This window comes from Ptiloglossa arizonensis, chromosome 5 (genome assembly GCF_051014685.1).
Source record: "Ptiloglossa arizonensis isolate GNS036 chromosome 5, iyPtiAriz1_principal, whole genome shotgun sequence".
Lineage (NCBI taxonomy): Eukaryota > Metazoa > Arthropoda > Insecta > Hymenoptera > Colletidae > Ptiloglossa > Ptiloglossa arizonensis.
The window spans coordinates 25,004,242-25,015,824 of record NC_135052.1 but is presented as its reverse complement, the minus strand read 5'-3'; the positions used below and the strand labels follow the sequence as shown (position 1 = coordinate 25,015,824).

Here is an 11,583-nt window from a genome sequence, read left to right as displayed (position 1 = left end):
GGTTTTAAGAGTACTTTACATATATTAGCGATAAACTTGACAACACGATGAAAAGAATTTGGTTTAACCTTAATGCATTTTTTTGTTCGACTGCGCTCAAGGTCTTTAGGTAAAAAATGACATAAATGTATGAAGTTCGTGTTTTTAACTTCTTAATGGGAGAGTAGTGAACAATAGTGAAGCTTTTAGTGGAATTTATTGTAATATTTTCGAACGTGGATGAATAATGTATTGAGAGAACGTGATGGGTCAGAAAAGACCCGAGATACCCAGTAGGGTTAATTGTACGAGTAAGAGTTTGATTAATTTTTGTTCGTTTGTCAGAGAGGATAGAGAAAAAGTTTATTTAAATTTTGTATGGAAAATTTAATTATACATGGAATAAAAATAAAGTTTGTAACTTTTAGGATAGATGGTACTCGCCAAATGGAGCAGAAGAGTTCTAAAACATGGGTCGAGGACCTGATGTTTGTAAAATTATGATCAATTTTTGTTCTTATTTTTTTATTGATTCTATAACTGTTTATTAATCACTACAATGTGTAAACGGTATTGTTGTAGCGATACGAAGTCTCGTAATAATGTGTTAAGTTTAGTTGTAAGTCATTTACTTAAACAGAAATAAGAAATTGTTAACTATGTAAATATTAGTTTCTCAACTTATATTTGTTGGAACTTATCTGCTTTGACGAGTACTATCTACTTTAAAAGTTACGAATTCTTTTTTTCTTTTCACTCTGTATTGAATAATTTTTTCAAATTAATTTATATGGACACTGTTAGGAATGATAAACACCTTAAACAAGATTAAATTGTTGAAAGAAAATTTTGACATAATTTTAAGTTAAAAATTAATTCTGCTGCGTCGAAAAATCAAGGAAAATGAAAATTTTCATCAATATTTTAAAAATAATTAGAATCTGTAATATAGATCCTCCTAAGAAGATTTATGGATCTTTTTAAGTTTGCTGTGCTCTCTCGAGTAGTTTTTAAAATTCAATTATTCATCGATCTATTTATACGTGCAAAATTTCCATCCACCTCATAAATTACTTCTTCTGAGAAGTCTATGGTTCTTTTTAAGACTACAGTGTTCTCCAGAGTTGTTTTTAAACGTTGATTTCAGGAATTATCTAGCTGCCCTTAAAGTACAGTATTTGTAAGTGAAATTTATCGACCTGTTTCGACGTGAAAAATTTCTACTCGACTCTTTACACAGAATGAAACACGTAATTTTTTTTTTCAGGAGTGGGGGCACTTGCCCCTTATTTATGGGGTTGTTTCGCAAATCTGCGATTGGAGACGGAAAAAAAAATGTTATTCAAACAATAGGGGATCCCTCGCAGATAAAAGTGGTTGGAGAAAATCTTTTTGACTTACATTACCAGTGTTGATAAACGAGAATTGTTAAAATATTGTTCAGCATGTTCCTATTTACAAATGTACGCGTTTTCTCTTCGTTTCCACAGGAAGGAAGCGAATCTTGTATGCAGTACCTGTTCCACGAACAGGCAAACCTAAGCAGTCGCCTAAGGGGCGCCGAACAAAGTGGCAGAGCTCGAGGTTCCATAAATCATAAAAATTATAGTGTTTTTTTGTGGAATGTCAGTTTCTTCCTATTCGCTACAATCTGAAGATTTTATTTCTTATTGCAACGGGGGAAGGGGTCATGATAATATTTTCTGTCTAGTATCGTCGAACAAAATGGCGGTGCTTGAGTTTCCATAAATCATAGAAATTATAGTGTCTTTTTTATTTTAGGTTAGTTCCTTTCTATTCGCCACAATTGGAATATAACATTTTATTTCTTGTTTCAACTGGGGACGATAATAATATTTTCTGTCTAGTATCGTCGAACAAAATGGCGGTGCTTGAGTTTCCATAAATCATAGAAATTATAGTGTATTTTTATTGTAGGTTAGTTCCTTTCTATTCGCCACAATTGGAATAGAAAATGTTATTTCTTGTTTTAACTGGAGACGATAATAATATTTTCTGTCTAGTATCGTCGAACAAAATGGCGGTGCTTGAGTTTTTCATAAATTATAGAAATTATAGTGTTTTTTTTTATTGTAGGTTAGTTCCTTTCTATTCGCCATAATTGGAGAATAGAAAATGTTATTTCTGGTTTCAACTGTATAGAATAATAATATTTTCTGCCTAGTGTCGTCGACCAAATTGGAAGTGTTTAAGTTTTCATAAATTATAGAAATTATAGTGTTCTTTTTTTATTGTAGTTGTAGGTTAGTTCTTTCCTATAATACAAATAGAAAATTTTATTTCTTGTTCCAACTAGAGAGGATAATAATATTTTCTGTCTAGTGTCGTCGAACACAATGGGAGTTTCGAGGTTCGACAAATTATAAAAATTGTAGTGTTTTTTTATATATTACTTTTTTCCTATTCGCTATAATCTGAAGATTTTATTTTTCATTCTTACTGGGAAGGATAATAGTGTTTTCTGCCTAGACACGTCCAACAAAATGGAGGTACTTGAAGTCCTATAAATGATAAAAATTATAGTGTTTTTTTTTAAGTACAACTACTCTACGAAACATCCAGAATGGTCAAGATTCTTCACTACTCTCAAGACCCTTCATCTACATCGTTACCAATGCTTTCAATCGATCATTGCTTAGATAAGATCAAGAATAGCAAAGATTCCAAATATCAGTACTCTAGAAAGTACCCAAAGCAGTCGAGATCCTTCATTTAAATCCTTATCATCGCTTTCGATTAATCATGTCGTACATAAGAAGCAGAATGACAGAGAATCTAAGCAATACTACTCTAAAAAACATCCAGAGCAGTCAAGAGTCAAGATTCCTCATTTACATCCCTATCATCGCTTTCGATTAACCATGTCGTAAATAAAATGACAGAATGATAAAAAATCTAAGCAACACTACTCTGCAAAACATCCAGAGCAGTCAAGATCCTTCATCTAGATCCTTATCATCGCTTTCGATTAACCATATCGTAAACAAGGAACAGAATGACAAAAAATCTAAGCAACACTACTCTAAAAAACATCCAGAGCAGTCAAGATCCTTCATCTAGATCCTTATCATTGCTTTCGATTAACCATTTCGTAAACAAGAAGCAGATTGACAGAGAATCTAAGCAACACTACTCTGCAAAACATCCAGAGCAGTGAAGATTCTTTATTTACGTCCCTATCATCGCTTTCGATTAACCATGTCATAAATAGTATGACAGAATGACAGAGAATCTAAGCTTAACTACTCTGTAAAACATCAAGAGCAGTCAAGAACATTATCATCGCTTTCGATTAACCATATCGTAAACAAGAAGCAGAATGACAGAGAATCTAAGCAATACTACTGTAGAAAACATCCAGAGCAGTCAAGAGTCAAGATCCCTCATTTACATCCCTATCATCGCTTTCGATTAACCATGTCGTAAATAGAATGACAGAATGATAAAAAATCTAAGCAACACTACTCTGCAAAACATCCAGAGCAGTCAAGATCCCTCATTTACATCCCTATCATTGCTTTCGATTAACCATGTCGTAAACAAGAAGCAGAATGACAGAGAATCTAAGCTCAACTACTCTAAAAACCACCCAGAGCAGTGAAGAGTCCCTCGATACTCTCAAGCCACATCGTACAGATCGTTATTATCGCCTTGGACTCGGCCATTTGGTAAATCTAGGAATCTCGTGGCCGGTGATTCGAACGGAAGACGAGGCTTGCGCGAAGGTACCTGGCCGGTGCAACAAGTTCGGTGCTCGTTTCGCCGGCGTCGGTTCACTGACACTGGCGTCGATGCCGGCGTACGTCGACGGCAAGGAGAGAACGGCGCCGACGACGACGACGACGACGACGGCGGCGCCGGACTAGCGTGGCTTCGTCGCTGTCCCCCCGAGCGACACACTCGACGTCGGGACGCCATCGTCGAAGGACGCATGAATATGTAAAACAATCGCGGCCGGTCGGTTGTTATCTCCGCGTCCGAACGACCGAAACGCGTTGATCACTTAACGTACAAATCTACGGTTTCGATCCAAGCGATCGACAACCATGTCCGCGTTCGATAACGATCCGCGTGCATCGTCCCGTTACGTTGTCAACGAACTACGTGTACCCTGCCAGCAGTGATCATGTCGATCTTGTACGCGAAACCGATTGAAACTCGGTGCTCTCGAGGTGTCAGTAAGCTTCTAGTGGACCTCTCAAAGAGCCAAACATCGACGAAGACGGTACGGGAACAGTGAATGAACCTTCAGGGACCTTGCATCCCCTCCATTTCGGCTCGTGATGGATTATTTCGTGGCGAGTGAGTCTCTACGTAGAAATACACAAGGGTGTACGTCGTGGTGAACGTATCTCGCGAGATCGAAACGTAGAAACTACAAACGTATTTCTAGATTAACAAAAAGTGTCTACGTCGGACTTGACACACTTTGGCTCAGTTCTGTGGAGTTGCGTCTTCGTTGATCGGTGAGTGTTCGTGACCTTAGGAGCTCGGTTGGATTTTGAAAGGAACTGGAGAATTCGTTCGAGCATTTATCGTACAGGTGACACCGTTTAGAGAGATTCTCGTCAACGAGGGAAGATGTACAGCCGAGGATCGATCGATCTGCGGTGAACTGCAGCTATAAAATAAAAAAGTGCATCGTAAGCGTCGAGCACACCGATCGATCGGGAATCCCCGGCAATCACGCGACACGTGGACGACCAGCCCGGTGTACAAGGAGGCAGTTCTTTTTTCTCTTTCTTTCCTTTTTTTTTTCCCCCTTTTCACCTGCCAGTTTTATGCACACGTTCGGGTCACTCGTGCGAAAGAAACGGAACCTTGAAATACTGGGGGGTGGAAACGTTCGGGCGATCCATCACGTTTTGACAAGCGATTTCACGGAAGAGGAACAAGGACCGGTGAGGAACCTCGGCTAGCTGCAGTCCACCATTGAGGTACGCGCGAGCAACGTCTTCATCGCGCTCCGTACCGTGTCCAAGTACAATTATTTTCGTCGCGGAGAATCTTAACGAAATCGTGGACCTGGTGTGCGACTATGTTGGTAAAGTCACGTTTCTACGTGCGTTATTTTCCCTCGGTGAATAGTTTCCAAAAAGGAGTCGTTCGGTTACCAAAAGGGGGGATTTTTGAATTTTATTTGAGGATCATTTTTTTCTTTCTAAGATCAGAAAAGTGGAGAGTGATTCGATAAGTATTCGAGTGAGTTAGATGGTAATTAAGTGGCAGTGGGATTTAGGGGGAAGGGGGGATTTTCGAATTTTATTTGAGGATAATTTTTTTTTCTTCTGAGATCAGAAAGGTGGAGAATAATTGGATAAGTATTCGAGTGAGTTAGATGTTAGTTAAGTGGCAGTGGGATTTAGGGGGAAGGGGGAATTTTCGAATTTTATTAGAGAATATTTTTTTTTTCTAAGATCAGAAAAGTGGAGAATAATTGGATAAGTATTCGAGTGAGTTAGATGTTAGTTGAGTGGCAGTGGGATGGCAATTTAGAGGAATAAATAATTTTGTTGCCCGTGTAACAGTTTTTACAATTGAAAAGTTAGGTGCAATTGGTTAAAACGGTTTATTATTTCGACAATTTCGAGGAACCAACCATTCTTTTGTTTTCCGTGTATTTTGACATTTACTCGATCGATGTAAAATCGAGCAGTGCTCCGACAACGCTTACACTGTCTCTGTAAATAAATAATTTTCTTCGGAAGTGTAATCGATATTAACATCAACGTTAGAAACTATAATTTCGATATCGATTCGACTTATATCGAATTGAGCTGCACTTCGATAATATACCGGCTATCTCGAGGAATAAATTTCGTTTGAAAATATCGCAATACTTGTTAAAAGAAATTTGTCACGTTGATATAAAACTAGACCGGGTTTGCGACAACAGTCCGATAATGCAATCTCGGGAAATAAATAATTTTATCTCGAAGTAACAGCGCTTTCGAAGCGAACGCGATCGTGGCATTTTCGTTGAAAGGAACAACGAAAACGTGAGCGCGGACCCTACGCGATAAGAGCGCGATTAATTCGGAGCGTGTCACGTGGTGGCGTGGCACGGCCCGGGTGCGAGAGAAAGTAACACGTATGGGAGACTTGAACGCGGGGTGAACGCTGAACGTTTCCGTGAACGGGCTTGTTACAGGACTCGTCGAGCTGTGAACATCAGGATCGGTTAAGGAGGAAGAGAGGAGACGAGAAAAGGTGGCGGCCTTGCGCCGATGATCGCTGCTGAAGATCGCTCGAGTTCGCGTGCCGGCTCCAGGCTGGGGCAGTACGAGGAGGTAGAGGGCGACGGAAGCGTGGGTGGCGGCAACGAAGGTGGTGGAGCCGCTGCAACCACTACCTCGGAGCCAGGTGAGAGAGTCAATTACGTGGACAGATTGTCATCGTCGTCGCAGAAATTATATGAGAACCGATGTCCAGATCGTGGACGAGATACTCGTAACGTGGCGCGCACGATAATTGTCCGTGTCCCTGGATGCTTTTAACGTAGAGAGACGCGGGGATCTTTCGGGCTCTTCTATCGACTTTTCAGCGTACGATAACCGAGGCTGATGGAAAGCGTTGTTCTAAAGTCAAGGAGTAACTTTCATATAGGTCGACGCTTTTTATGTGCTCGCTATCGTTCGAGGGAGCTTGAGGCACATAACGTAGAGGACGCTGGAGTGTATTCGATAATCGAGGGTGGTAGAAAGAGTCATTGTAGAATCGAGAAGAAGTCGACAGGTAGCTCTTATGATGGTTCATATCTTTTAAGTGCTCACGATTCTAAAAAAGTTAAAGCAAATAACGTAGAGGATATTAGAATGTGTTCGATAATCGAGGGTGGTAGAAAGAGTCGTTGTAGAGTCGAGAAGAAGTCGACAGGTAGCTCTTATGATGGTTCATACCTTTTAAGTGCTCACGATTCTAAAAAAGTTGAGGCAGATAACGTAGAGGACGTTAGAATATATTCGATAGTCCAAGATGCTAGGAAGCATCGTTCTATAATCAAGGAGCAGTCGACAGGTAGTTCTCATGTAGACTCATACCTCTTATGTACTCACGATCCCAATTACTCGAAAGAAATTATGGCAGATAACGTAGAGGACGCTAGAGTATGTTCGATAGTCGAAAATGGTAGAAAGCATTGTTCTATAGTCAAAGACTCATATCCTTTATGTCTTCACGATCCCGATTATCGTTCAAAAGAAGTTCTTATATTGACTCATACACTTTATGTGCTCACTACCCTCACTATCGTTCGAGAGAAATTAAGGCACATAATGTAGAGGACGCTGAAGTGTGTTCGATAATCGAAGATGGTAGAAAGAATCATTCTACAGTCGAGGAGCAGTCGACAGCTCTTATGTAGGTTCCTACCTTTTAAGTGCTCACGATTCTATTGTTTGAAAAAAGTTAAGACAGACAACCTAGAGGACGTTAGAATGTGTTCGATAGTCGATGGTAGCTCTCATATATAGTCGTATCTCTTATGTACTCACAATCCTAATTATTCGAAAGAAATTATGGCAGATAACGTAGAGGACTCTAAAGCGTGTTCAATAATCAACAGAGTGCTAAAATGGTGAAGAGCATCATTCTATAGTAAAAAAATCAAAATGCTCTTAGCGACGAGGTTTCTATTCTATATGCGTGCAACAAACGATTGCACATTACGTTTGAGAAGCACATAACGTAGAGGACGCTGGAGCGTGTTCTGCGCGCTCCACACGTGAGAGCGTGACTCAAGACCGTTCGAACTATAGTCTTCGCGAAACACAGCTTCCACGAAATCCCTGTAATTCTGCTACCCACCGTACTTACTTGCCAAGAATGTTTTTCTCGCTAATTGCTAGGTGGATTAAATTAACGCGTTTACCGACCTACACGATCTTAGATCGGAACAGTTTTGACTCGAAGATCGCTTCTACGATTAACCCGGAAGCTTTTATAAAATTATAGAGATAACATATCTTTGAGAAAAAAGGTGTAATAAAATTTTCTACCTATTCGATATAATATTTATGCTTGATCGATTCAAACTTTAGTCTTATAAGGTAGTCTCGATAACATTTTACTTTAATGTTTACAAGATGAGAGTAACACTAGAGACGTTATAATTGTAATGTTTTCCGCTTGGTATGTTACTTTTTATTTTATAGCATCGATAACGATAGTAATATTACAAATTTATACCTTAAAAAAAAAATTCTAAGTTTGAAGTGCCGGTCACCAGTGACCACCATGGCACATATTCGGTCTTGTTAATTATTAGTTCTTGTTAGTCATTTGTTCAATGGGCAGTGAAAATCCCCACCGAGAAAATTATTACAAACAATTCTCTCCTCGATTTAAGGCTGTGTCCTAACTAAACGACAAATTAGACCGATCAATACAACAAAAAAGAAACAAAGGTTAAAAAAAGATGTCGATTGGTCAAATTTCAACAGGGAGGGTCAATCACCCCAGAGGGTCAGAGTAAATATTTTTTTAATTTTTAAAAAATTTCAAGGGGAGTCTATTATTCAAGAAGATAAGGGCAAAAATCCTTTCTTAATTTTGTAAGATTCCAGAGGGAGGTCTATAATTCCAGAGAGTCAGAGCAAAAATTATTTTATTTTGTAAGGTTTCGATAAGCTATTATCTCAAAGGGAGGGAAAATTCTTTTTTAATTTTATAAGATTTTGAGGTAGTCTATTAACCCAGAGAGTCAGAGCAAAAATTATTTTACTTTGTAAGGTTTCGATAGTCTGTTATCTCAAAGGGAGAGGGAATTCTTTTTTAATTTTATAAGATTCTGAGGTAGTCTATTATCCCAAAGGATCAGTGTAGGTCACCCTACGATAATTATCATTGACAAATAAATATTATGATAAACTATTGTTTATCGGTAGAAAAAAAAAACAGAGATTTCGTGGAAATTCCATACGGATGATATTCATTGGGTGCATCTCCGGTTTCGAAACGCAGGTGTAATGAAGAAGGAGGAGCAAGAGGCGCCACGAAACGAGAACTCGACGAAAGAGACGAGCGGCGCAGCGACACTAGCTACACCTAGCGGCGTCACTGCGACGATCGCGACGCCCGCGACAACTTTAACGATGCCTGGTGGGGGCGCTCGGAGCGACGAGGAGCAGGAGCAGGAGGAGGAGGAGGAGGAGGCCGAGGAGGAGGAGGAGGACGAGGACGAGGACGAGGACGAGGATGGAGTGGAAGTGGAGGGTGGAGCGGCGCAGGAGGCGGTCGGTGGCGGTCTGCTTGGGAGCGAGGGTGGGGGTGGAGGCGGCATGGCCGGCTTCTGGAGGCAGAGCAGACCCTCCAGTCCCCGCATGCCGCCTCCGGAGCAGCCGGAGCACAGGCCTAAGAGCCGACACGAGCCGGCGCCCGCGAGATACAACAACCTCGGCTATTGGAGGGCCAGAAGAGTCACTTTCTACAAGAATGGCGACCCGTATTTCCCCGGGATCGAGTTCAGGTGAGCCATCCATTACGGTCACGTTCGATCCTCCTGGTTCGTCTTCGTCGATCCGTGTGCACTCTCGCGCTAGTACCCTCTTCGGGGGCAGGTGGCGTTCCCGCCCACCCCCGTGGCCTTGATCTCGGCCCATGAATGAGATACCGCGACACGAAAGACACCAGGTGTACAGGATGTTTTCCAACCAACCGTCACGGTCACGTTTCTAACCCCAATGATTCCCTCTTTGTCCTTTCGCGAAATGACTACCCTCACCGTATACCCAAAACCGTAGGTGTCTTCACGATTAGTTCACCGATTGTGAAATTTCCAGGTTCAAGCCAGGACGGGACATCGGTTCCCTGGAGGCCCTCCTGGACAGGTTGTCCCTACGCATGGATCTCCCCAGAGGTGCACGGCACATCTTCTCCATGGACGGTGATCGAAAGCTAACCCTGGACGAGCTTGAGGACGGTGCCTCGTACGTGGTATCGAGCTACAAGACGTTCAAGGTGAGCGATAACGGGAGTTAACGATTTTAATATCGGAGCCGTACGCGGATCGTATGGATTTTCGATCATGTTGCGTCCACCTGGCCCGATCTGGGTGCCTCCCTTTCGGAAAATTGGTCAACGGGGAGAGTTAAAGGGAAAAGGAAAAAAAATAGGAAAGGGGGGCTCTTAATCGTCGTGGTCGAGAAAGTGGGTCGTTCGATCTGATACATTGCACGAAGAAGAAATAAGGTCCTTAAGACACAGGATCGCGTGTGTGTGTAGATCAAATCTCGGCCCGAGCCGGTTCAGGTAATAACCCCTTCCTCCTCCCACTTTACCCCCACCACCTACGACGAACGAGAGGGAACCAATCTCATTACGAGCGACGATAATTCAACATGTTGCAAGGACTTGTCGCGAGGGCGCAAAAGTAAATAGTCCTTCCGTGTGTTTGGCATAATTAAAACGAAACGGAGGCGGGATTGGGGGTGGGGCTGGGGGACGTGGGGCACACCAGGTCCTTAATATTCATGAGGCAGGACGGCGTCGCGAACCTGGCGCGTACACGCATAATCGTCGCGTCTGACGCGGGTTTACGAGTGGCTACACCCGCCGCGCGATACGACGATTTATAAGAAAGCTGCGTATATTGCCCCGGTTGCAATCTTCGTGCATCTGGCCCAGATCGAGCTTTAAACAGGCCGCACGCAACGCGGAGAACCCCACGGCGACGATCATCGTTCCACGACTATACTCCCCGAGGTACTTGGGCTATTGGATCTTGGAATAGGGATCCTCGAGAGGAAACACTGAAGGGTATCGTGATTGCTAGCACCTGGCTTGTTGATAAAATCGCTCGATTTGGATTTCTTTTGATCAGTAAGCGAGGGTAGAAGATCTTTCGAGAGGATAATGACCTGGGAGAGTCGAAGAAAGACAAAGAGTAGTGGTTAGGGTCTAGCTACGATTGTCTAAAGACGCTCTAGGTATTGCATATTGAAATAGGTCGTCCAGTAGTACCTTGCTAATTGATAAAATCGGTTGGTCCTAATTTTATCATTAAGCGAGGGTAGAGAATTTTTTGAGAGAGTGAGAAACCAGACTCCAAGAAAGGCAAATATTGGTGGTTGAGGTCTAGCTACGATTGTCTAAAGACACTCTGGGTATTGGATATTAAAGTAGGTCAAACGATTGAACTTTAACCCTCCAGGTGTGTCAACACCTAACTCTTCAAACTGTAACTCTTTCGACGACAGTGTCAACTGTGCGCAGCTGCACTGTTCGTAGCATGCCCCAACACTGAACTCTCATAGTCTTCGATTTGATGAACGTGATGCACAGATGCACGATTGTCAGTGATGTATTATACAAACGACGAGAGAGTGTCGGACAGAGAACACCAGGCATGAGAAGATTCGAAGGACCTACAGAGGACGTAGTCATTAGACATCATCCACGTCAGCTACCTGTGGCGGCTCCGGCAGGTGACACGCGAGCACTCTCAAGGATTGCTTCTCGGAAAAACGGTCCAATTAACCCTCGACCCTTTCAGCCCCGATTCCTCTGGACGGTTTTTCATTATTTCGATGAAGGCGCCGATAGGAAGGATCGGTTTCATCTAACAGTTGCGTCATTCAACGCCAA

General features: G+C 42.1%; 1 protein-coding gene across 1 annotated transcript in view; it reads left to right on the top strand.

The window, feature by feature from the left end:
• Positions 1–9,785: 9,785 nt before the first annotated feature.
• Positions 9,786–11,583, top strand: part of Dcx-emap (Doublecortin-domain-containing echinoderm-microtubule-associated protein) — a 47,823-nt gene continuing 46,025 nt past the window's right edge. The window contains exon 1 of the mRNA XM_076311766.1: positions 9,786–9,957. Within this exon, the coding sequence (XP_076167881.1) occupies positions 9,841–9,957 (117 nt within the window). The 5' untranslated portion in view covers positions 9,786–9,840. The remainder of the gene's footprint in view (positions 9,958–11,583) is intronic.